Here is a 27,354-nt window from a genome sequence, read left to right on the forward strand (position 1 = left end):
TTTGTCCTGGCAGGTGAGTATCCCAGTGAAAAGGACTTTGTAGTGGTAGACCTGGCACATTAGTGGACCAGGAAGAATATGTTGAAGTACTGTGTTGTGGTTAAATGCTGTGAAAGAGAAGAAATGGCAATGCCATTACAGTATCTTGTGAATGATTGTGAAATCATCCTTACAAAACATTGCTGTTGCTGAAGATGAACTGTGGCAGTATTTTTGTTTCTTAAGAAGAGGTTGTGTTGAACTATTTTCTACATGTGGCACGAGAAAGAGTTGTCATTTCTTTTGAACTGTTGGAAAGTCTAAGTGAGATACCTTTGGGGCAAGAAGAACCTTAATACCAGAATTTTGTTGTAAAGCAGAACTTTCCTAATTTTGAACTATTGATACCAATTCCTACTTTGAATTCGGAGAAGGGAACATTAGCCAGGTTACAAGGAGAAACAGTTATTAAGTGTAAAATTCTACTCCGACAGATTCACCTTGAGTGCCAAAACACAGCTCACCTTTAAAAAAATGTTTTGGGCCCAAGTCACTTTTGGCCCATCCATCTCTGTTTGCCACTTCAAGACTAAGAGGTTAAGTCTTTCTTTGATCCAAGGTGTCTTTCTGGTGCTGACCGCACTTACTCCAAAAATCTATATATTTTTTTATATCAGGTGGGTGAAGCTCAGACTTAGGTGCAACCTTATTCCCTATTTTTCATAGTCTTTTCACATTAGTGGAGCTCCCAATACCAAGGTACGACGGCTGAATGTCTAAGTAGTAGAGATGAGAACATTAAGGCATTATTTGCACCGAAAGGCACATTAAATGCTTTTAGAACTACCAGTAGAACAACATAGAATTTAAGACAGAAATGATTTAGGTTGGAAAGATTGTCAAAAAAATAAATTAGTATATTTTGGAGATGACCACGTTTATATAGCATTCGGAAGAACAAAAGATACTAAGAGGTTTGAGGATTTTGATTTTTCCACGCGTAAATGATACTGAAGATTCAGATTTAGCGGATACGTGTGAAACCAATTTAAACCAGAGTTCTAAAGTTATGATGGAACTAATAATTGAACATGCCACTAGGGAACATAAAAGGGTGGTGACACTAATAGAACAGGTAGACGAAGAAATCCAATCAAATCAATGACTGCATTAGCAACTACAGTAGATAAGAACTATTCACAAATTTATGAAATCCTTAAAATTCACCTGGACAAAGTAATAATTATGATATAATAACGCACAGACACATTCAAGACACATTCAAGAAGTAGTAACCCGAATACCTCGCAGAAAGCTCAGAAGTTGACAGCGAACCAGACATTTCTGTGGAGCCCAATAGAGCTAAAAGTATTAAGACTTTTTTAGACCAAATAAAAAAGATCAGATAGCGAGATTTCAAGACTCAGTCGAAGCGGATATGCTTTTTGGATCTTACCACTACAGGTACTCCAATTGATCCAGGGCAAGGAGAGGAACTAGAGAAGGAAGAGGCAGACAAGGAGACAAGGAAAAGGATCACAAGATCCTATACTCGGAGACAACAGAGACTTTAAAGGGTAATAATATTGTGCTCAACCTCTCTAACAGAGAATTAACACAAGCAGATTCCGAAGTTCTAAATAAAGGATAATCCGTTGCACCAAATAGAGAGACTGATTGGATACAAAAACAGATCGATTTATTTAAATTTACATGGAAACTAAAAGAAAGTCTTCCACAATAAACAATCTATAAGACCAACAATGATTGAAGATGTAAGAGTAAGTGAAATAACAGTGAAGGGGACCAGTGACACACTGTAATTGCTGTCTTTGGAGGGATCAAACCTGGTTGATGAACTTACTTTGATTAGGAATGTATAAATTGATCCAAAACACTTAACAGACTTGAAAATGAGGGAGAAATCTACATTTGTATTAGCCTTTGGTAGTGAAAATGTGACTGATATATTCCAAAAAGCGATTACACAAGATATATATATACTACTAGACAGATCGGTTAAAAAGAAGAGATGTGAGAACCTGAGTTTTGAAGAGAGAAAAGCATTGGCAATGCTGTCGAAAGACAATTCTGTAGTCATTAAACAAGCTGACAAAGGTGGAAATGTAGTGATCCTCAAAAGATCAAATTACCTTAAAATGGGGGAAACACATTTGGTGCAACCAGGGTGTTCTGAATTATTTTTTTCAAATCCAACAAGGGAGGCTAATGCACTGGCTGAGGAACTAGTTATGAAATGGGTATGAACAGGGTTGGTAACAGATGAGAAGAAGTAATATTTAACAGTTAAATATCCCAACATGCCAATCATTTACTTTCTTCCACTGAAAGAGATGTTAAGATTTACATTGACTAATAACATATTTATTTTTAATACATGTTTCGACAGACAAGAGGGGTAGCGATGGGGGCCAATTATGTTCCCACATTAGCAAACCTGTTTATGGGAATGTTTGAAAATAAATATGAATATAGTGATAATGCATGAACATCAAGAATCAAACTATGGGTATGTTACATTGATGACATGTTAATAGTCTTTTTGATTTGGCATGGTAATGAGAAGGCTCTACAAGATTATCACTTTTCTGAATGCAAATGACCTTGGAATAGAATTCACATGAACTACCAATCCAGAGGCTATTGATTTCCTTGATGTACATTTGTATACTAAGGAGTTTCAAGTGTTGTCTAAAATATGTAGGAAGAGTACAGAAGTAAATTCAATATTAGCTGCAACAAGTTGCCACAGGGCAAGCAGTATTGAGAATATACTGACTGGCAACTATATTAGAGCCAGAAGAAACTGTAGAGAATCGGAAGAGTAGCTGAGCAAACGCGAGTTGTTAAAATCAAGGTTTAAGGTGAGAGGCTATAAGGAAGCCACCTTATCCAAAGCCAGTAAGAAAGGATTGGAAATTACTAGAAGTGAGCTTTTGAAACCCAAGAAGAAAAACAAAAATAGCAATGACCAAATGGTTAACATGCTCACCAAGTATTTTAAGCACAGTCATACTGTCTATAAACTGTTCTAAAAGTACTGGCACATACTATCACTTGATTCAGTGTTATCAGAATGTATTGATAAGCATCCAACCTTTGTTTACACAAGGGCTCTGATGATTAAAATAGTGGTCCACCCTTCTTTCTTGAAACCCATAAAAAAAGCTAAAACTTGCCATCAGAAAAAATGGATAGTATTTTACAAATGTGGCATGTGTATTATGTGCCAATACATGAAGGAAACCAAGACAATTCTTATGAATGTAAAGGAAGCATTTGAAATTGACGACTTTATCCATTGTAAGTCGAAATATGCAGTGTATGCAATTATGTGTGTATGTGGATTGGTAAATATTGGCGTACAATAAGATACATTAGAATAAGGATCAGAGAACATTTGCATGGCTTGAGAAATGATGATCCCAGATGATCACTTTTGACACATTGACAGTCGGAGCACCAAATGGACGACAAAGAAGACATCAGATTTGTGGGACTGAGCCTTGCCCATTCAGACATGAGAGGAGGAGACAGAGAGAAACGACTGAGACAAATGGAAGCAAGGATGTTCTGCAAATATTGGTCTGTAACAAAAGGATTAAACACAGACCACAAAATGGGAGCTTTCCTTTAAATATATGTAAAATTGTGTGTCTCTGACCTGTTCACTTAAGCGGTTCAATTCAATGACAAATATCAGAATCTGGAGATAGGCATGTGATGGATGCAGAATTCCCTGCTAAATAACATGTCTATGAAGGTTTGGATTCTAAATATGCACTAAGGTCGAAAAACACGATGTAAAGTTGTAGGTCACTACTACATTTGATTGACATAACCTGTTTAAGTATTGAAGGGGCTTGCATGTTGTTTTACCCCTAGTGGATAGAAAACAACTGCAATAGAGAGTCCACCACATTTGTAGAAAGTGAATAATGTTTTAAAAAAAGTACCATTATTTGCAGTACCTTTAATCGTTTTAGGACCATTACAACAATTGGAGGCTGCTATTGTTATGAGTGCTTCAACCTCAGATATTTGTTTGCATTGGTTTCCAAGTGTGTCACATCATGCATTCGAACACGTGACGTTACATGTTGCCAGCAATTAGCATCAGTTGCTATAAGAGAGCAATCCAGCATGGCTGCTGCCAGCTGCCACGCAGACTGCTGCTTTGCATAGCCTGAACTAGGTCCCTTAATAACAGATTCCAAGTGAGGTAACATCCCTGTGTGTGTCCCCCATTAACTCAGATCACTGTTAAAATAATTATTGGGGCCCAAGTCACTTTTGGTTCACCAGCTCTGTTTGCCTTGCAATCCTATATCGGATCGGGTAGAATATGTTTTATGTTGTAATACGTGAATCCCTTTTCAATCAGGAATTTTGAAGGACTCCATGGTACCACTAGAGTAGCCTCTTCCTGGACAGGCACTACATCGGAAGGAACAAGAGGGTTTAAGACACCAATCTTTACCAAAACATGGGATATTAACCGGCTCCATTTACCCACTGAGGTGAGTAGCTGGGTTTTGAAGGTGTATCTGTTTGAGTAGAATTTAACACTTCAAGACTTAGAGGTGGAGTCGTTCTTTGATCCAAGGTGCCTTTCTGCTGCCAACCACACTGACTCTAACATTTGTGATTTTGTTTGAATATTGGGTGGCCGAAGCTCAGACTTGAGTGCAATATTTTTCATAGTTATTAAGTTTATGTTGGTCATAAATGTGATTTTTTAATTATATTTGAATTGCCATAAATTCCCTATATATGTTTGTTGTATGTATAAGTGTGAGGGACAGATTCCTTTTGTTATATTTTGATAGGCAGGGAAATCCTCTACAGGGTAGGGGTAGTGAGGCATTTATCAAACATTTTTAAGTTAATAAAATGTCATTTTAGGAAAAACCTGTACAAAGTTGTCTTCCTCACATTTCTGACCCCTCACAATGGACACAAATTGCAGAGCAGGTACTAGATTTGGACATGAGGTACTGAAGAACCTCTTTACTTAGTGTCATACCTCCACTCTGGGGCGAAAATGTTTGGTAGTCTCCATAAAGTATGAAAGAAAGGGGATGGAAGGCAGGATTAAGGAAAAGTTACTCCTTTCCCTCAATCGTCCCTCTCACCACACCTATTCAAAAGTTGACATCTTGCTTCTTTCCATACAGCGTGGGAAATAGGTAGTGCTGGGTGTGGCCGGTAGGTGTTGATGTGCATCTTATTACCCCCCACACATGTGCAGAATTTGAAATTTTGATGAAAGGCTTTGTTTGCTGTGAAAATGTACAGCCCCACCATGGGACAGCATGCATATTATGGAGAAAAGGGGAGCTAGGAGGACAGGAGTCACTACAGTGAGTACGTTTTCCTTTGTTTTTTCAAATAATACCTAAATGTCCCAATGCAGTATATCATTAGTATTTTCCCCCAAAACAATTTCATTTGAAACTAGTTAATCATCAATTGAAAAAGTTAGAGACTATTTAAAAACTAAATACTAATATGAATCATGTAGAAGTAGACCTGAAAATACATTTTCACTTTGAAAAGCATACGCAACAAGATGCACCCTCTTACAAAACTTTTCACTGGTAAAAGTGAAATAAGCACCAGTGTGAACATTGCCCTATTGCAAAAACAAATCCTTTCTCTATATCTTTGCTGCAAAGTCAACTTCGTTCTATTGGGATCACAAATGAATTAAAAGAATATGCTTTAGCCTAGGCACTTTTTTCACTAGTGGTAATTGCAATTGCACCAGTACAACGTTTTAACAACACCACCAGTATATCTGAATTTTCAGATTCTGAAGAACAAGGATTTTACAAAGAGCTTTTTGGGTTCAATGATGATACTCTCCCTTTGGTTCAGTGAGAACATTTATTTTTGTATTACATCTTTAGTAATCAGGTCAGACTCATTTGTTTTTATTGCAATGTAATAAATTTGTCACCTTGTCCATTATGGGGGCTCCCCCAGACATCTCTCTTTTACCCTTCCTTCCCACATTTGTGCTTTATTTTTAGTTTTTTATCCCCTTATTCTCCTTTGCCCACTTTGTTACTTTGTTCTTTTGGTGAACCTTATTCAGGTCGACCGTATTGCTAAATATGATATGATATTAAAAAACAATTACAGATGTAATACCTCACTTCATAGGCAGCTCCATTCTACCTAAGCCTAATTGTATTGATTACATGTTTTCAAACATTCTATATAATGTATTCAGCAGATATTGTTAATGCATATTAATAATACAGTTATGATGCTGCTAAATGCTGCTTATCTATTTTATAAACTTTAATTATTTAAGCAACTTTTTAAATATAGTTTATACTCATTTAATATGCTTTGACCCAGGTAAAGCAAGGTATGTGCATGGCATTCATTGTCAAATTTCATATTCACAATTGTTTGTATACCTAATGCGCAATTATTAATCAAAACACATATTCGTAGCTTACCATTAGGGTGAATCCATTTAGAGTGTTGAGAATGAAATGTAAACATTGTCGGATCACTCACTCTATATTAAAATATTTCTACAGGCAAAATGCTTTTCAAGTAATTGCTGTGGATGGGGTTTGCAGTGGAATAATTCAATCGCTTTCTGCTGAAGACAATGCTGAATGGCTACTAGCAATATCTACAAATGTGTCCAACCTCACAAAGCACAATGTAAGTATGTGGTTTTGTGATGTTTGAGAAAAATGATACGGGTATATCCATGGGGTTTGCACAGTTATCCATATTATGCTATTTTATTTTTTTTTAACACAAATTGTGTAACAAAAAATGTGCATTTGTACAAATCTGACTTCTGGAAAACCGACTATTTCAAGCTAACAGAGGTCTATTAAGTTTATTTTGCATGTCCCTCAACCATAAAGGCTAATTAATATATTCATATTCACATGGTATAGATGAACAATTAGTAAACATGCAATTTTCTGAAGTAATGCTTTCTACGCCCATCACTAAAAAAATGCATATTGTAAACAGTTGTATTTCATTATTAGTGGATCTCTGTGATAACTCCACTTCCACCTTTTCAGAGTTTAGGATTCCAAATGTCATGCAATTTCAATGTATTTAAGAATACTCCATTCAATTAGTACAATAGTAGAATATTCCTTGGTAAAGTTGCTTTCAGAAAATCTTGCAACTTTGTCAGCTTTGACATTTTATTTCAGCAAAATGCAATGCTGTACAAACATCTCAGCAAATATGGGTTTTATAAGTATTATTCTGCAACGTTTTGTATTTATATAGATTAAGTGAAAAGAGATGTCTCCAAATAACTGAAAAAATGTGATTTTACTAGAAATTGTTCCACAATATTATTACACAGAACCACAGTGCTGCAATGAAACTCAGTTTCTGGTCGTTCCTGTAGCTCTTTGTTTTTGACAGCAACAGTATCGCTTTGACACAAATATGAAAAAGACAACGTTTACCTGTTTATAACATTTTAGCCACAAAACACCACACTTTGTCACGCCTCAATTAGAAAATGTATGCAGTAACGTTGTTTAAAATTACCAATAATCAGTTACAAATAAATGATATTATGTTTTGTGATAATCGATATTTGTAATTTCTAGATATCAGCAGCAGTTAATGTCATGTACACACTTTGTTGGCATTTTAGTGTGGATTTCAGTGTCTTGAAACTAAAAGATGTTCAAAAACCACCTTAGTTCATCCGTTATTAAATAGGGAAAGACATATGAAAGCAATTGTATGAAATAATCTGCGCCCATGATATTCTATGCTGATCCAGCACATTTTCTCTGTTTTTGTCTCTCCCTTTCTCTCTTTGACTCTCTGACACACTCCTTCTGCACCCTCTTTCTCTCTTTATGACTCACTCTGTCTCTTTCTACTGTCTCTTTCTATATAGTTGAGTGTTGTGCAGTAAGGGTGTGTTTGGAAGAGCTACCTCATCTGTGTTATGGGGGATGGGGGACGTTTTTCAGAAGCAGCTACTAAAACATGAATAGGAAATTAATTGTATTAACATTGTAAAGTGGGGTTTTTAGAATTGTAAAATTTTAATTTCTAGTGTTCACTTCAACATACATTTTCGGCATATTATGAATGTTAGTCTTGACTTACTGAGCAAAGCACATTATTAAAACCTAGAACAACAATATGCATTATTTTATGATAGAAGGTTATTATTCCAAGATGGACTATCCTGTATTCTACTATTGTATCCCTATGAGAAGAGGCAAATAACATCAATGCAAAGCGCCTCAGGATTTCTATGTGGTGATAGAATGGCTCCAACATCATTTACTTCAATGGGGTCCAGGCGTGATCCCTTAAATCTACCATGTGGAACTTCAGTCGGGTCTCTGTGCAAGAATGATTGTGAACCTGCTTAGTTCCCAACACACAGACATCTTAAGAGAATTATAAACATATAGAGAATGATGCACTAAACTATATTCAAGGAGCTTGGTGTTCAGACTTTTTAAACCAAGTGAAGTTTCTGAAAGTACTTAGCAATATTCAAGTTGTTTATCAGCAGTGGGAAACAAACCCATACTGCAAATAATCCCTGCATGACCCACATTCATCAATCTAACCTGATATACAGTTTTGAACTGGACCTCTTTTATGTAATGGGCATAAACACGGTTCAAAGACTTTCTCAAATTAGCTTGTTGAATTACCTTAAAGGGGGTTTAAATCAAATTAGAAAGAATGTGTAAAACATAGTGGAATTATTAAGTATGTTTTCTACTGCCAAAGTGAATGTGGAATTGGTGAACCAGTTTTGTGTTACATTGGGTTTGTTGTTGAGTTCTATTTTTCTTTATTGTAAATATGGGAAGAGCAAATTCTCATTGGACCATTTTGAACTGAAATTGATTCAGTATTCATTAGCCATTGACCAAATTGGAAATCAAACAACAAATTAATATTGATGAATCTATTTCCTGTCTTTTGTTGCATGTTGACAAATGGTGAATATGAATAGATAATCTGCCACTCAAGAATTGCGCCACAATTGTTAATTCAAAAATTTCAAAGAAACTCCTTTATTCCTTATTTGCCCTTTAATTCTTGTTGACACGTGTTTCGACTACTCAAGAGCCTTTCTCAAAACAAAACAGGGGTTGATAGAGTACACATCAAATTCCGTCTTATTCCATAAGTCCCGGGTAATTCCCTTCTGCTTGGTAACAATCCGTCTCCTCGCGTCGGCCTCGAACAGTAATGATGAATATGAGTTTGTTTATTACATAGATGGGTAGTTATTAATGGTGCTAACACTGGCCTGACTGAAAAGTGTACACACAATGGAAAATATTCACCTTGCTGAAGATGGGTTTGATCAGCTATTATCTGTTGAGAAAAGCGTATCCCAAAGAGTACCCATTTTATTTTTGGAGGAATGAAAACACAGTATCCTGCATGAGTTAAAATCTAATGGTGACAATAATGCGCTGTTCCCCAATATGCTCTGCTAACCAAATTGTCAGGAAAACATTGAGGTTTTATTTTTTATATCTTTCATGTTGGTGAGAGTCAGAAAAATAAAAATGTACATAACATTTCTATTACCAAATAATAACCATCAGTTAACAATAAACCTTTAACAAAAAGATCCCCCCCACATGTTCATTAAACCATAACAACACAAACAGCACATACACATAAACACGACCAGGAAGCAAAACACAACACATTAAGCCCCATCCCCCAATACCCATATTTCCCTTAAAATTACATACCATTACTCAAACAAATCATTAAAAGAATACCAATTGTCACAGTATTTAGCCTCTCAATGAAACTGAAATGCCCGAGACCTCTCATACTTTGGAAGCGTGTGCATGTCCACCATCCAACTATCAGTATGTGGTTTCTTACGCGATTTCCAAACTCTCATAATATGCTTTATTTCCATCAACAATGCCCTATCAATCCATTCAGATACACCACATATTTCCTAACCTCTGCTTTCATTGGAGAGAAAAACTGCAGACATGAAAGTTCAAGGAAACAACCCACCAATTACTAGATCTACTCGATCAATTACCTCCTTCCAAAAAGTCAGAACCCTATCACATTCCCAAAGCATATGCAAATAAGTCCCTTTTGAACGTGAGCACCCCCAACACAAATCCGACTCAATCAAACCCCGCTCAGTCATCTTCATTGGTGTCCAATAAATATGCCCCAAAATTCGCTGGTGAATATACCTCAGGTTCAAATAAATTTTTGCTCTCATCGTCACTCTCCACACATTATCCCAATCAGCTTCAGATATATCCCTGCCCAGTTTATTCCACAATTTCCCCCAAGAGTTCTGCATACACACCTGTACCGGCATAAGTCTAGTAAAGGTAGAAACTACATTCAGAGCAGTATCCTACAATATGCACACTTGGGGTTTTCCACTTAATGGTTCACTTAACATTCGATGCCTCTCATTCAATAAAGGTACAAATGACCTATATCTCTCAATTTTTCTATTTCCTAAACTGTATTGGTCCATTAAGTCTCCAAACAGTACCATCTCGCCACCTTTCCACACATCTTCAAAATACCCTTATTAGCCCAACCCCTCCAGTGCAACACTTTGTTCTCAATCTGTAAACCAGGATTCGACCAGAGAGAAACAGAATTATAAAAAAAAAACACACCCTTGAATCAAAGAAACCAAAGCATTGAGTTTTATAATGCAAAACATGCAGAAAAGGCAGAGCTCTCTAGGGGATGCATCGCAAGGAGAGCCTAGAGTTTACAGCATCAAAAAAAGGGAAGTCTCTCTAAAGCACGGGTCTGCAGCCTTTGGCTCTCCAGTTGTTTTGGACTACAAATCCGACTAGGCATAGCCAGCATAGTAAGGGATCATTGGAGTTGTAGTTAAAACATCTGTTGAACCACAGGTTGAAGATCCCTTATCTAGAGGAACACAAGGTTTGCAACTCTGTGCACAAAACATGAAGTTTAGAGTAGTTGGGGAGAGGGAGCCACACAGGCTAAGAAAAGAAAATTACAAATGCATTTAATTATAATGAAAAGAGTCACAACATGCCATAGGAAGAAACACAGATCAAAAATAGTAATATTGAAAAATATGTATGGCACATAAACGAATGAAATGAGCAGTATATAAACATCAAAAGTGACATATCTGAGAGCACATTGTTTGAAAAAAAATACCTGAAGTAACATTTTAATTATGAATTTAAGGAGATGTTGGAGGTAATCAAAAATATCGTTTAAAAAAAAACTAATGTAAGAAAGTTCACACTGTAGGGTGGGTACACATATTTATTTAATACATTTTTTTGTGTGCATTTTCCTATGGCTTGCTGTTTTCTTTTTCGTGCAATACTTGTGTTCTTAAAAGGGGCCTTTATTGGTGAGGTATGTTCGTGTTTCATATTCGCCTGGGTGAAACCTGGTTACTTTCACACTGATCCAACTTTTGTTTCTATCTTAGTTCCTCTAATATACTGTAGAACATAAGCTATTATCCTGGATCTTTGTATATGGGACAATAGATAGTACATTCATGGATCATTTACCCTGGCTAGTGTTCCTTTAGCTGGCGATACAATTTCAATATTATTCATGAAAATGTTTTAATTTATCAGTATTTGTACAGTATTGTCATTTACTTTGGTATCCAATAAACCTACAAGTGTGACATTCTGATTGGTATAGTTGCATGTGTTCCCATAACTAAGATCATGCAGTAAACTCATATGTCTGCTTTGTTCTCCATCAATTAATTTTAAATAAATGTTGCATTTAAAACGAGCAGTACTGCATAATTTCATGCAAAAGTTAGTTAAACTATTTGCTTACAAAATGTATGCTGCGTAGTAAATAGAATTATATAGACATTGTATTTGATTATGGAGATGGATGTGAACCTGCAGCATTAAAAACATTTGGTTTATTTTATGTATAAAAGAATTATTTAATAAAACATCTTTTTGTGAGACAACAAAAAGGAGAAAGATGAAGAGATCATTGTTGAGTATGAATGAGTCCCCGCGCCCTGGGACAGCCAAAATGCAAACCTTTATGCATAATAAGTTAGAATACAATAGAGTGTAATATTATAATGATTTCAAAGGGAGGATTCTGTCCCCCTAATTTACAGAATGGTCTGCTTAGTCCCAGGTACCACAATGTCAAAGGTATGGCCTAAAAAATGCAGCTGTGCGCAATGAATACAATTAAGCATTGACATGCATTTTATAGTGTTCACAGAGAACTGATCAGTGCATGTTTAATATAATTTAATTTGGTGGTGACGGCATTTTCTAACTAATTGTACTGGCAATACAACATTGAAACTTATGAACAAGTTCATTATTATTGTCTTTGCTTCCATTTTTCATGTTAAATGCACGTCAGGAACAATGCTTTCCATTTCCCATCTCATCTCAGGCCTACACTCCCAAAAATGACTTTTTCACTTATAGGTCACACCAAGTTTCAGGTACATTTAGCATTACATTCCTTTTTTTATCAATTGTATCCCCGCACAGGTCTACTGATGTGTAAATTTGCTATTACAAAACACCTTTGGTCTTTAAATGGTAGGACAAGTACACTCTACCTGGATCCTTTTACTTTGGGATATGAATTACAGATATGAATAATTTATTACATTTTGATTAATGCCAAATCTTTTAAACAAGCACATGTTATTGAAGAAGGTAGGGGAGGAGAGTAGAGCAGTGGATTGAGAGGAGGAGTGACAGAGTAAGATCACGAGGAAGGTGGAGAGTGTAGGTAGGAGAAGTGAGAGGAATGATAAGACCATGAGAGGGGAGGGAAGCGCAGAGTGAGAGGCAGATGTAGAATAAAGAAGAGGAGTGTTGAGAGAGTAAGGAGAGGGAGTGAAAGACTAATGAGGAAGGGCTAGGAAGGGTTTTGCTTCCTCTACACAAGAGTATGTCCCAAATGGCCTTAACACATACATTTCCAGAGAAGGTTCAAGGGTTTTTATCACATTTCTTTAAAATGACTCTAAGGGACACCCTTCCCTATCTTGTCTAGAGGAAGCAAGACCCTCCTTAACCCAAGCATCCCCATTTCCAAGGTTACTAGGCACTGCTGTTTTAGCCCTACTATCTAGTTACTGCCTAGCTATCAATGGAGGGCCTAAAGACAACCATCTATCCACCCTCTGAGACCTCCTACTCTATCTTAGGCTCAGTTCTAATGTGTTGTGTGGTTTGTTCTTTACAGTCACTAAATCCTGAATACATTGCCTTTCTTTCACGCCCTGATGTTGCTCTCTCTGTTTTTCTCAATTAATATAGCATCCTCCTGCTACCCTTCTCCTTCCAACTCCACCCACCTGCTCACTCTCTAGCGACATCTTCCTCCTCTATCCCTCCAAGGTATCTATCTCTCTACAACCTACCTTTACCCCCTTACTACTCTCTCTGCTGATACTCTCCCCTCATCTCTCCTATTACTCTCCCCACTCCACTACTACACTCCATTCTCTCTACTCCAATACTATTGTCTCTTCTCCACTACTACTCTCCCCTCACCACTATTACTCCACCCCACCTTCTACTCAGCCCCCTCTTTTCACTGTCACCTTATACTCATCCTCTCAGCTCTTTCCCTAACACCCTTACTCACCCACCTTGCACACTCACAACAGAGTACCACTTGCTTTGACCAGCCAGTACCTCCCCTTTTCTGAAATTCTCTTCTACATTCAGTTCATAGTCCTTCCTCCTTCTGGTCTCTTGGTATACCACCTCCTCCACCTCTGACCTCAACCGAGAAAGAAAACACACCTCCCTGCTTCCTAATTACCGCTTTATCTTTCCCATCCTTCTCTCATTGGTTCTCCTCCAGAGGACAATGTTGTCCTAACGTTTCCGCCCCAGAGGTGTTACAGATGTTATAATACATAACAAGGGACTTAAGCCTAGTCCCTTTTTGCCACAAAGGCCTACTTTGCCAGGGTAATGGCAGCCCACATTACAAAATTGTATTGTTCGGTGCAGGAAGATGTTCCTCACTGAGTCCAAGCTAAGTGTTTAAGTGTTTCTTGATTTTTATTATATAGAGCTGCCCAGCAGCATATTTGAAACAGTCCATGTTAGGGAGTCCTGCTGCAGCTGCTTGCTCGCAGCATATGCTATGCTAGTGTCAGCGGGTGGTGCTCTGCATTCCTCCCAGCCGCATATGGTCTCTGGTGTTCTGCGTAGCAGCCCTCTCCCCCGTAATGTTTGAGCAGATGTTGTGACTGGAGCTGTCTGTCTGGACTCACTGTTGGGATGTCATGTTGGCCAGTCTGCTCACACTGTTGGTTGAGGTTGTGGCCTGAAATGAAATTAATGAGATTGGCCAGCACCTTGATAAAGTAGTTTGGGCTGATTCACAGTGATACTGCCCAAGCACATACACACACTTTGGGAGGGGACAGGACTGGCTCTGGCTTCCACACTAATAGCCCTCCCACCACCGATTGAAAGGGTTCCCCATCCCCTCCCGACAAGGTCAGATTATTTACCTGATCACACACCTCTGGCCTTTCTGCTAAGTCCTCCTCATCCCCAGGGACACTAGCTACCTGAGGATATAAATCCATATTCACTTGTTTGGTTCTAGCCCTATGTGCAACTCTGAAGGAGTATGGTTGTAGTTCCAAGAAACATCTCAGAATGCTGGGGTAGGTGTCTTTTTTTTCTCACCATCCAAATCAATGGGGCATGGTTGCCAATTGATTCAGGCTGGTACTTCATCAGCTAGTACCTTGAGCTAAATACAGCCAATTGTATTGCTAGAGATTGCAACTCGAGCACTAAGAAGTTTATTTTGTGGGTTAACAAGCTTTCTTCTGATGAACATTATTGGCTTCTCTTCTCCCTCCTGTATCTGAGATTTAATGGTGCCTAGACCAATTGCAAGATTAATTCTATGGTAAAATTTGACATAACCAGTTCATGGCTGTGTGAGGAGTCAGACATGGGAGGCAGACACACAAGTCAAGTTTTATCACTAGACACCATTTATTAAATAATACAAGCTGTGATAAATGCCTATCTTTCCCTAGTCCAACACGGATTTCCCTATCTGTCAAACTAATACTAAAAGAAAATCACCTAGTGTCTAAATGTCTGTCCCTCACACTAATACATAAAACAAAATCACACAGGGATTATTTGGCAACTTAAAAGTACATTCAAATATAAATAAAAACAAGAGTTCTTATGATCAGGTTAGGATGTCCTTCCCTAGATCAATTCAGATTATTTTTAAACCCAAAGTCAATTCATAAAAGTTATTTTCCCTTACCAGGTTCCATTCCAGGCGGAAAATACAGTTATGTATACCCCATACGTCCTTCTCTTGGCAATGTGACTTCCCTTTGTCCACAAGTTTTCTCACTTTTATGACCAGTGTTACGATTTCCACTTGGCAAATCAACAAGTCTCTTCCTTCATATATAAAATAGAAAAGTCAATGACAAAAAGATTCCTTTTTTTAGGAGATCAAATCAGTTTCCACCACTCTACATTTATTCTTCATGAACAGAACCTTAGATAATTTAAAAGTTCTACTTAATCAGGATGGTTATGCAACAGTTCATCAAAACACAATGGTGGAATTGCACTTCTTTTTCAACTTCTATCACAGTTATACTACTTCAAATTCCTTTCTTCCTGGTCCACTCGCCAGCCAGGGCTAACCACTAATTGTCCCTTTCCTGGTATACTCGCCTGCCAGGAAAACTTTAGCCAGTTTCCTTACAGTGTCCCGCTATTGCTAAACCGGGGACACCGACCTCTGCTTCAACATTCTTCTGATACTCCTGCTGCTTTCTTCCAACTCTTACCTGAAGGTCCTTTAAATATTTAAAGGTCCTGCTCTGGTGTGGGACATTACATCCACTAGACTGCATACTACAATCTGGTAACTCCGGACTCCTCTTCCTCCTCCCAATACTAAGAGCATTATTGGACTGGAAGTCCATGATGGTCTTAGTTGAAATAACATGAAAATATTCACTATCTTTTAATTCACTTTGTTCAAGGGAGTGAAACCGTTGTTTAATGGAAGGTTTTAAGGGAATTAGGGTTCCTTTCTTAGGTTTATAAACAGAACCCCATGTACTAATAAAAGTAGTAGCATCAAATCCCTGCTTCTGACATACCTCCTTTCCATATGCACAAAGAAGGTTTTTATATTTAGTGCCTGGTAAGAGTCTGGAAGGGGAGGTCTTACGGTGACAATATGCCATTAAATATTCAGGCATTGACAAACGTTCATCCTCAGAAGAAGATTAATACTAAATCTCTACTGTCTGAGTCACCACGTCCTTGATAGCCTTCTCCTTTCATGTGATCCTTCCCCATGATACCTTCCCTAGGGTTAGGATAAGGTAGTTTCCGCCTTCCTCTGGCGACATGAGAGGAGGCTTTAGGCTGGGATTCTGGGATGACTCTGCAGGATTCATCATAGCTTTTACAGAGGGTGTTCTTCAGGTTTTTGAAGAAGGATTCAAGTGACCATTGGTCCCACTGGATGATGATGGAGAGACTCTTGACTAGTTTTTAGGTTAGTGGTCTGGTTATTAAGGAAAAATGTGGGATGACTCTTGTATAATAGCCTATGAAGCCAAGGAGGGCACAGACATCCCTCTTGGTGTCGGGTATTGGTGTTTTTCATGTGGCGTCTACCTTAACTTGTTGTGGTAGCACTTGTCAGTTTCTGACCTAGAACCCCAGTGAGTTTACAAATGAATGTGCCAGATAAAGTTTGGCCAGATTGGCAGAGGGATTAACCTTTCGCCAAACCTGAACACACACAGCGGTTTAGTACTTTTGATGATCATCCCAAGTTGTACGGTACACAACAACATCGCCACGATAAGCTCCAGGAAATGTCCAAAAAGGGGGCAGGACTTGGTCTATTAGTCTCTGTAAAGTGGCAAGTGACAGCTGAAGGCCAAATAGAAGTATTGTGAACTGAAATAAAAGGCCTTTAGGGGTTTAAAAGGTGGTTTTTGATTTATCTTCCTCCTCTAGGGGCATGTGCCATTATCCCTTTGTCAGGTCTAAGGTGAAGATGACTATTGCCTTCCCTAACATCTAAACCAATTCATCTCTCAGGGGCATTGAATAGGCATCTCAATTTGATATTGAGACGTCTGAAGCCAATACAGAATCTCCACGTGTTGTCAGGCGTGGAGACGAGGACTATTGGCAAAGATCATTCTCTATAGGGCCTCTTAATTACACTGAGGTCCAGAATTTTCTTCAGTTCTTCTTTAATGATATGGTTCCTTGCCTCAGGTAGCCAGGATGGTTTTTTGCATAGAACCCCTCTGAGGTGTCGGAATTTTTATCTGGATTTTGGGGACGACAACCTTTACTCATCCTGGCCTCATTGGAGAACATGCCAATGGAGTATATACCTAGCTATATAGCAAGTTCTCAGTGACTGGATGTGGGGAGACCAACTGGCATGGTAACCCCATGTGCTTTCATGGGTAGCAGTATCTCCTGGGTGGTGTTGGCATGCAGAAGTAGGAGTTTGAGACTGTTTTCCCTCCATACCTTTAGTTTGTTCACATGATACAACTGAGATGACCTTCATCAATCAGCTTGCTGTACCTTGGAGGCGAGAGGTGATTAAACTTGCCAGCTACCTAGTTACTTGTTTTGGCTAGTAGGGGGCAATACCACCACTTTGTCCCCCACTTGTAAGGTTTGTTGCTTGGATTCTTTAATGTATGCCTTTTCTTGCAAATCCTGGGCTTCTTGCAAGTGGACTCTGACCCGGCTCCTCTCTTTCTCCAAGTATTCATCTGTTTTCTGCATCATTTGATGGTCAATGGTCTGTCTGCAGTCTGGCCCTTCCCACTCATCCCACATGTCAGTGGAGTAGCTTTGCTAAAAATGTTGGGGGGGACATGACATCTGAAGAAAAGGTCCCCCCGCCAAATGAATTGGGAGAAAATGGTGTGCCAAGAAAGTTGGTGGGGACAAACACCCCTATCCCCCCAAAAATTACGCCCGAGCCACATGTTGTTTTAATCGAGAGACTTCTAATTCGGGGGCATTTTCTACCCATCCCAAATCAGGTGGCCACAATTTTTATTTATCGAATGAAGTTCTTTTTATGAACCGCGGTCCCCCAATTTAACACATACAGCCTCCTCTTTAGAGTATCGTGCCCCACAGGATTATTTCCCCTCAATAATATACCTACATATGAGTTTCTTTTAGCGATCACACAGACAGGTGGGTATCCTCTTAGAGACTGGTTTTAAAGACTCGTTTTATTCTCCCCTTTAGGAACAGGTGCACATCAGTCAGCAAGATGGGGTCAACTTTCCTCCATATTCTGGTTCTCTTCTTTCTGTACTTGGGGCCGTCTGCTGTTGCCACTGAAAAAGTCCTGGAACTTTAATTCCAGGTGGGCTTCTCTTGAAGTTTACTGCTAGTAATCTAAAATGGGTCCAAAAGGAAAGCGATCTACTTCATTCTCCTTTCTGTAGTTATCAATTCTCCTTTCTCTACTTCTTCCCTTCCAGCAGCCAGCCAGTCAGACAGTGAGTGTCCGGAATCTATGAGTCTTTTTTTATAGAGAAGAAACCATCCCCCTTAAAGGTGTGTAACATTTATGTAAGCTAATTGATCAAACATTAAACTAAACCATCCCCTTTTAACTCATTGGTCATATTAATGTAGAGGACATTCTAATGTGAGTTCTAAACCCAGTTTCCCTCCCATTTGATGTGATGTCATCTTAGAAATATTGACATTAAACAATTGTAACTTTCTGTGGGTGTAAAAGGAGGAGACTGGCACACATGTGGCTTGTTTGTTGGCATAGACTTTATTTTCTATAAAGTAAAGAGAAAACCTATCCTTCCCTGCTTTCTCTGCCTCAAATATGGAAATAAGAAATCTGTCAGAATGTCCAAGTAAATGAAAAAGAGTCCACCGTAGTGTGTTTTAATGCTTACTTCGTTGCTTTACATTATTAAGTAAACTAAATAGATACTTGGCTTTTTTTGGTCCGGAAGAATTACTCCCTTCTTCTGGACTCTGGGTTATAGTTCCGGTTGGCAGGTGGGAACCGCGCCTGTGAGAATGACCCCATTCACCAAGCCTCAGTTCCTTTCCAGTATATTAAACAAAGTTCCAGCTTGAGGTGTTGTAAAGTTCACAATTCAAATTCAAAAGTTCCAACTAAACATCATTCCTCATTGCGCATAGCTTCCTTACTATTGGGTTCCTGGAAAATGTCTCTCTTCTCCAGGTAGGTTGTTCTCAATACTTTTGCTGTGTCATAGGAATTAAACCCTCCCAAAGGCTTTCTTCTACTCTGTTTCACAGTACCCAACACCATGGGGTATGACTTCTTCCCCTAACCTCCCTTGGTTTCACAGTACACAATGCCAAGGGGTATGGATTTTTTGCCTCTGGTCTCTCTCAGGTTTTTGTCACACTTCACATATGTTGGGGGAATGACTCCAGTCCCCAGGCCGTTTTCAGGCTCTTTCACAATGCCAAGGGAATGACTACCTTCCCTTGGCTTTTCCCAGGCTTCTCACAATGTTCACAATGCCAGGGGGAATGACTTCCTTCCCCTTGCCCTTTTCAGGCATTTCAATATGCCAAGGGAATGACCACCTTCGCTGGCCTTGTTTTAGGCTTCTCACAATGTTCAGAACGCCAGGGGGAAGGTTCCTGTGACCTCTTCAGCGGATCAGGTGGGTGGACCTGGTATACTCCCCTGCCAGGTACTGTCCCAAAGTCAATGCACAATGGACACACTTCTCCTCTCTCACTTGGGGGTCCTCGACCCAGTCTTTCATTCTATCTTTCTTACTATACCCGGTTAGTTCTCCTGCCGGGTATAGTACTTAGTCCACTTAATTCTCTTATGCTTGCACTCAAGTCCCAGACTCTATCACAGTGGTTTCTCATTGCCCAATTATTCTTACGCTCGCATTTGGGCTCTCAGACCCACTTACAAGGGCTTCTCTTATGCCCTCTATGGACCCGGGAAGCCTCCGTACCTTCAACGGGAGATACCGGTCCTCTGAATTGGTCCCGGTCTTCCCAGAGACTTCTAATGGCTTTCTGTATGTCTTTTCTGTTTTCTCGCTGTTTTCTTTCAATCTGCAACACTGCTAAGGAGGCTGTCTGTGAATCTCTGCTCTAACGTGGTGTTTGGTATGCCCTCATGCCATGGCTTTCTCCTTCATAGGCTGTTCTCAGTCTGCCTCTGCATGGCAGACCTCGGCCACTCCGCAGCCCTATTCAGGAGCCTGTCGGTGGGTCTTTGCTCGACCACACGGTTCTGCATATTCTCACACCACAGTCTTCTGTTTTTGCTCTGCCTCTGCAGAGCGGACCTCTTAGAGACGTTGTCTCTTCTTTCAGGACATCACCTTCAGCATTCTCAGCTTCTCTGGTTGCAGGACAGGTGCTTCTCTCGCAGTGCCTCCAGAGAGAGTCTAACAACTGTGTCTGTCTTTCTTGTATATTTAAACTACAGGGCAGCTCTGAAAGCTAGAACGTTGAATACAATTCTGATGAGGATTCTTGCTGGCTCCACACCTCCTCCTTGTCTCAGTATATTGCAATAGGTATTCACTGGAGTTATCCCTACCCTTCGTTGTCACTGTCATGGGGTTTCAATGATCTTACAAACATACATAGGAGAGGTTACCTGATTAGAGGAAGGTAAGGAAGGAGGTGGGAAGGCGGTGTGTGTGTGTTGGCAATACCATGTGCTCCCCTGGTCGTCACTAGATCCCTGGGGGGGGTACATGCCCATGAGATCTGCTTGCCAAGTACCATTCCCAGGATGACAATCGGGTAGCAGGCTCACCTCCCTGGCCTCATGGTAATGGGATCCTGTTAGGGGATAAAAAACTTAATCTGGGGATTCATAACACTTTTTAAAACACCATATTCCACACATGTTATCAAATTATTAATCGGTTCATTAAGTTGCTCTCACTTAAGCAAATCAAATAATGCAATTTTCACCACAGCACCACATGGGACGGATGTGTTACACATTGTTTTGTTTTAATTTTATACAAAAATTCCATCCCCATCTCAGAATAACAGGTTCACTGGCACCAACGCCAGGCTACATTAGCTCACTGGCTAGTGCTGTTTTTTGCAAAGATATCCATATTTGCCTGATTTACATAATGAACATGCTATCGCAACAATATTGCTTTCCATTCCACTGATGGCGATTTTCACTACGAACATTTTACAAAAAATGTACTCTAATACTTTTCCTTCAATAGTTACAAGCAATAAAGTGATTCAGAATGCATTTATGACCCAGTGAGACCTGGACGTTGCAAACGTTATTTCAAGTACAGAGCTGGTACGGCCATTTACATCTTCAGTCCCAGTCTCTTGAATGATTCCAAGAACTGGCAGCCCATTGTGTGCGACATCCAGTTGCAAAAGGTGCAAAGTTTCCTTTTGATTACTTGAGAGGCGACCACTACTGGCTGCTGCTCAAATTGAATTCAATGTATTTATAAAGCATTTCCCTAGGCTCTGTGGCAGCTGGAAGCTGTAAATGGGAAGACTTTAGGCAGAGCTTCCTGAGAAACAACTCCAGGGAAAGTCATCGGGTTTTATGACAAGCTTCAAATTCCAGTGTTCACACTTTTCTTCTGGGAAAGCATGTCCAATGTCTTGCAGAAAAATGGGTGAGGTTTGCCCATTTACCTTCCAGGACAAATTCGTTTTCACTGATGCAACCATGAAAAGTTATTTTATATTCCATGTTGTAATTGTCATTTGAAACAGCATAACATAACCTGACTTTCCAATCACCTTCCTATCCAAGGCACATCTTTAATACCCCTGTTTGTTTCTTTCTACAAAGTTTATTTTCAGTCTTGTAAAGGGAAATATACAAAATGCAAGACCCACATTCTTGTTTGTCTCTTCTGTGGCTAGCTGACTCCTAGGAGACTTCTCAAATGTCCCTTAGCTTGTCCGGACTAGTATTGTAGGAATGTAAGGGATGGTGCCTCCTTCGACCCAGTTCTACTTCCTATTCTTGTGCACACAGTCCTATCTGACCATCCCTGCACTGGGCCCTGCGGCAAATCTTGAGACTTTGGGCCTCATTACACGGTAGGCGGTAAGGGTTTACCGGTACCGCTAAGGGCACCGGTACCGGTAAACCCTTACCGCCTTACTACGAGGTCCCTTTGCGGGTCCTCCTTAACGCCTGGTTTTTCCAGGCGTTAAGGACAGGACCCGCAAAGGGACCTCAGAGCTAATTACGGTACCGCAATTTGCGGTACCGTAATTAGCACCTTCCCCATTCCCATTATGCCCTGTGGGGCAAAAATGGGAATGGGGAAGGGTAAATGGGGATTGGGGAATTACCGCCCCCGCTCACCTTGGAGTAGGGCGGTAATTCCGCCATCCACCAAGGCGGACTCGGTACTGTACCGGCGGCAACCATGACGCTAATAGCGCCATGGTTACCGCCTACCGTGTAATGAGGCCCTTTGTCCCTTATTCCCTAGGGGGAGCCACCATCTTCGAGGTTAGGGAGGTAAGCCACTCAGCACAATCCTTCATAGGGGTTTGGGAAAGGGGGAGCTCACTGGAAGTGACTCCCCTTCAGGGGAATGACTCCCCTTCCCATGGGGTACCCCTTATACATAAGGTATTATCTGCCTACGTGAGAGTGAGAAAAACTGACATTACATCTGTGTTTTGGGCTCAAAGTAACACTTGACATTACCTCTATGTGTCTGGTTCAAAGTAATGCTGAACTTCCCTCAGGTCTCACAGCTTGTGGTGAACAATCAAACCCTTTTGAATCTCAGAGCAAGAATAAAGGCCAAAAACCCTTGGATGGAGGAGAAAGCCAATGCTGTGGCTTGTCCCCAATGTGAGAACATCGGCGAGGGTCAAACCATACAGACCAGTGGAGCCGGCTGCAGCACAGAAGGAAGTAGATACCTAAGGGAGATGCAATCTGCCCGCCTGGGAAGCACGCAGGGCATGAGAAGCAGAAGTCATGTGAAGCGTACCTTGAGGTGCAACCACTTACAGGACATGGTGGGTACCAGCACCCACAAACAAACACAAAATCCAGGAATGACGGGAGGACTGGGTCCTCTACTCCTAACACAAAAGCCAACCAGCAAGAGAAAGCAGAGAAGAGCAGAATGCGAAAATCGTTAGTCTCCAATGCAGGAGAGTGGCAAGCCATGAAAAATGCTACCGGCGCATCTGAGACGGTCCTACCCAGAGCAAGCATCGCAACACAGCAGGTACACAGGTTGCCCAGGTCATAGAGAGGAGAAGAGAGGAAAGAACATGTGGGAAAGAGGGTAGGTATACCCTAACACCATCAAAAGGTCAATGGGACCCAAGAAGATGGAGAACACAAGATAATAAAGGTTATGGAAGCCTGAGAAACCTGAGCAGCACAAACCTCCAGAAGGATGGCAGGGACCCACGAGAGCGAAGAGAACCTTAAGGAAAGAGGGCTCACAGGTACCCCAGAGAGTTAAGTGGCACATTGGGACAGAGGAACCCAAATGAGCCCCAGGGGCTCTGTCAAGCAGAGTGAAGAGCAGATAATAGGGGAGCGAGGAGTTCAAAGAGGGGAGAGATCAACCAAGGTGGTAGAGAGGGATCAGGGAAATATCCATCCACCTCAAGAAATATTTTGTTTTCTCTGGAACTGGAGACTTTTTGTATGAACTTTGGGAAACATTTGAGGGACCTTCTGTAGGATGAGAACTGTTTCTATGAGGAGAAATGTTATTTATCAATCTTTCTTGGATCCAGACCCAGGAGAGATCCCTGGGACAAAAACAGATATTGTGGTGAGGAATCCAGAGTACGGGGCACTCAACCTATTTTCTTTTTATGTTTTTCTAAGTGATAGGACCACTTTAGTGAATAGGTGTGTATCAAGGACTATTTATATTTTCAGACTATCGACGTGCACCTTAGTTTAGTATTTAGGAAGGTGACTCCCTTTTAGTAGTAGGATCAGTGGATTGTTTTAATTTAATTTAAATAAAACTAGGCTTAAACCCTGTCCTCTGGTCCATGTCCTTCTTCTGGTTTGCCACAGTCCCCAAGATGTCTTATCCCACTGTACTAATGTCCCTCCAATCTCAAACTCCACCTTTTTACTGCCACCCTTTCTCTACTCAGTACTACCAATACTGCCTACTATCTCTGGCGTTATATTCTCCTCCCTCCTACCCACCCACTGCCCTCCTGGCACTAAAACCTCTGTACTGCTACTACCACCTCTCTACCACTACTCCCCTGCCACTCCTCTATCATCACTTACTAATGCCACAGCCTATCACTTCCAACTCTCACTGCCAGCACTACTCCAATACTCTACTGCTACCCCACTCACTTCCACACTGAAACACTCCACAGAACCCTCTCTTCAATGCCTCCACACACACACCTTCCTTCTCTGGTCTCTCGGATGTCCTCCACCTCCTGTACCCACCCAACTAACCCACACTAAACCACTTACAACACACACACTTACTTAAATACCCAACCCCTACCAGATGTATCCACTTAACTTATCCAATAGCTTACCTGGCTGAGGGAAAGGCTATGGGGAGTGCTCAAAAGGACTTGCAAGCCCCACCCTCTTCATGCAGTCTAACTGCATTTCTAGTGTGGAGACACCATGTCTGGGCGGCCACATAGTCAATGGTCCCGGTGCCAAAGAGAACTTTGGGGTGTACATGGTGTTCGGCACCTTGATCCCTCTCATCCAACCAGACCCCTTGCCAGCGCGCGGCACAAGTCGAACTGCCATTGATACCGGAGAGCGATGGATGTGGATGGGCACATTATCAAACAACACGTGCAGACTCTGTATCCCTCCTAATATGTCATTCTTCCCTATCTGCACCCACAAGCGACACCTAATAGCCTCTGTTCTGACTCATAAACACTTCAGACAAACTCCAAGTATGAGCCTGCTCTCCGTACACTGTCCTTCATAGCCTAGCACTCCTCACAAAGGAACAGGAAGTGAGCTGTGTCTTTTATAGAGAGTCAAGTTTCTGTTAGGAAATTCTAGGGCTCCCATTGACTGAAAAAAACTCAATGAATAAAACCCAGATTGGTCCAGAGAACAGAGGATTCTGACTGCACCCAACATTATTGTTCAGAGACCCAGAACATCGCTGTGAGTTCCACCTGGGATTTGAACATGTCAAACACCTCTTGTTCACTCTCTGTACACGACCTATTTAGCTAAAAAGATTTGAGTGACTCACTGGGTCGTCTTTTTTTCAAGTTTGACGAGGGGCATTGATGTACTTAGAACTCTGGGCACTAACATCAGATTCTGGTTTGTACACCTGAACAAAATATGTAATGTTGTGCAAAACATTTGTTTTCCCTCTGCTTCAGTCAACTTAGCTTCTGAAAAATGTGAGCTTTCGAAGCGTCCTAATGCGCAGTATTGTTAATTAAGGAACAATTTCTTAATGCATATTTGTGATAAATATTGTGCATATTTTGGAGGAAAGGCTGGCCAAATTTACTTTAATATTCTGGATCCTATGTGGTAACGGTTTCTGTCAGTTATTCTTCTACTTGCAAGCACTAATTACCTTTTTTTTTCTTTTTGAGAAATGCTGCATAACCATGGCAACAGCAAATATTTAAAAATAAAAAAAATGAATCTAGGACATTTTGTGCTTCAAACATAAACTACCACACATTTGTCATGGTACGTTATGATGTACTTAGCATACCTCGTGGAATGGCGGTGTTGGATACAGCTCCTGCCTGCTGCAGAAGTCTGATATAGACATAAAAGGGTCGCCTTTTCTCTCAATTCAGAAAAGAATACCAGAGGCACCTAAATACTTGAAGGGGTGATATCATTTCCGGGTTATCTAGAAAATGACCTCCGTAGTTTATTCACTACAGTTGTTAGCTGAGGGGCATCGCGCTCGCCTTGAAACTACGACGAGCAAACCGGGTCCGCGCTTGGAAATCTACAATCAATCGCGTTATAAATAACCAATTACAATTTCAGCTTTATCATTTCGTGCTGCCTAAACAAGGTTTCCTTATCGTGCTTGCCGTCTATTTGGATCCTAATCCAAATACATCCACAGCTTAAATGTACCATCTGTGGATGAATCGTTTAAATCCTTGCTAAATATGTGTCAAGCAGTTGCTACAGGGAACTTCAGCGTAAAGCTTCATTTTACAAAAATAGATCCATGCAAAGCTGCATTGAAAAAAAAAACAGGGCATACTCTGATTGAACATGAAAACATGGTAGGGTTTGTGCTATCGAGCTATTCTTCTTTTCGTCAAGGTACTGGTAGGATAGCAAGTACACACGTTGTTATTGGGATTTAGAACATGCATCACAGCCGTTTTCATGGTCTCCAGGGGCTCAAATGAAAAACAATTTAAAGGAAATAATACTTGTTTCTGGTTGGTGCGCAATCGGTATGTTCATTTTTTTGTTAAAGCGTTTTTTGCTCTTATGTGCACTTGTTTTCGCTTTGTGGAGAGTGCATGGGGTGTGTTGTTGTGCAACGACGAATCATCACTCCCTATGCTCTATATTTAAAATCCAAGTGTCTATTGGCGTGGCATTTTTAATGCAAGTATTTTAAAGGATGCATGCATTCTCAGAAAGTATGCATCAGCAAGAGAACTGCAATAAAAAAAAAATATAATAATAAGTAAGCCAACACGAATGCCACAATATGGGTGTGCACAGATGCCTGGTATAAAATGCTCTTGTGGGGCAGGCGCTTAGCAACCTCAACCAGCTCCCTGATTAATTTATTAGTGACAGATTCAGGTGTAACCCTCATTTAACCAACAAGAAGTTCACCCCATAGTAAGAACATGTTGGTAAACTGAGGGTGTTACAGGAACAGGGCACACAATGACTCCTGCTTACAAATGCAGTATTCATTACTAGTGTAGAGTGCTGATACTTAGGGGAGATGTAATCACATCATCGCTATTTATATATAAATGATATTTTGGTTTAGGTCCTGTGAGCAGAAGGAACTGAAATTGTCTGTTCTGCTGCTTGGAAATCTAGAAACAACTATTAAACTGCCACACTAGTCGCACAACTATCATTTCTTTGAAATTAGCTTCATCTACTCTTTGATTTTAAACACTCTACAAAGAATGTACTTTTTGAGTTTAAAGACTTTTAGAGATCTTCAAGGTAGGGATGTTTTTCTATTTGTTCCAACTTCACCAGTTTCAACATTTTAATATTTTTTCCAGTAACACCCTTTACTTTCTTAATAGTGATATCTTGGTAAATTACCTA

General features: G+C 40.3%; 1 protein-coding gene across 2 annotated transcripts in view; it reads left to right on the forward strand.

The window, feature by feature from the left end:
• SNTG1 (syntrophin gamma 1) overlaps positions 1–27,354 on the forward strand; it is a 2,735,678-nt gene that overhangs the window by 1,279,005 nt on the left and 1,429,319 nt on the right. For both annotated transcript variants that reach the window (XM_069621032.1, XM_069621033.1), the window contains exon 11: positions 6,558–6,687. In XM_069621032.1, coding sequence (XP_069477133.1) covers positions 6,558–6,687 — 130 coding nt within the window. The remainder of the gene's footprint in view (positions 1–6,557; positions 6,688–27,354) is intronic.

This window comes from Ambystoma mexicanum, chromosome 5q, assembly GCF_040938575.1.
Source record: "Ambystoma mexicanum isolate Mex_15411 chromosome 5q, UKY_AmexF1_1, whole genome shotgun sequence".
In the NCBI taxonomy this organism is placed as follows: Eukaryota; Metazoa; Chordata; class Amphibia; order Caudata; family Ambystomatidae; genus Ambystoma; species Ambystoma mexicanum.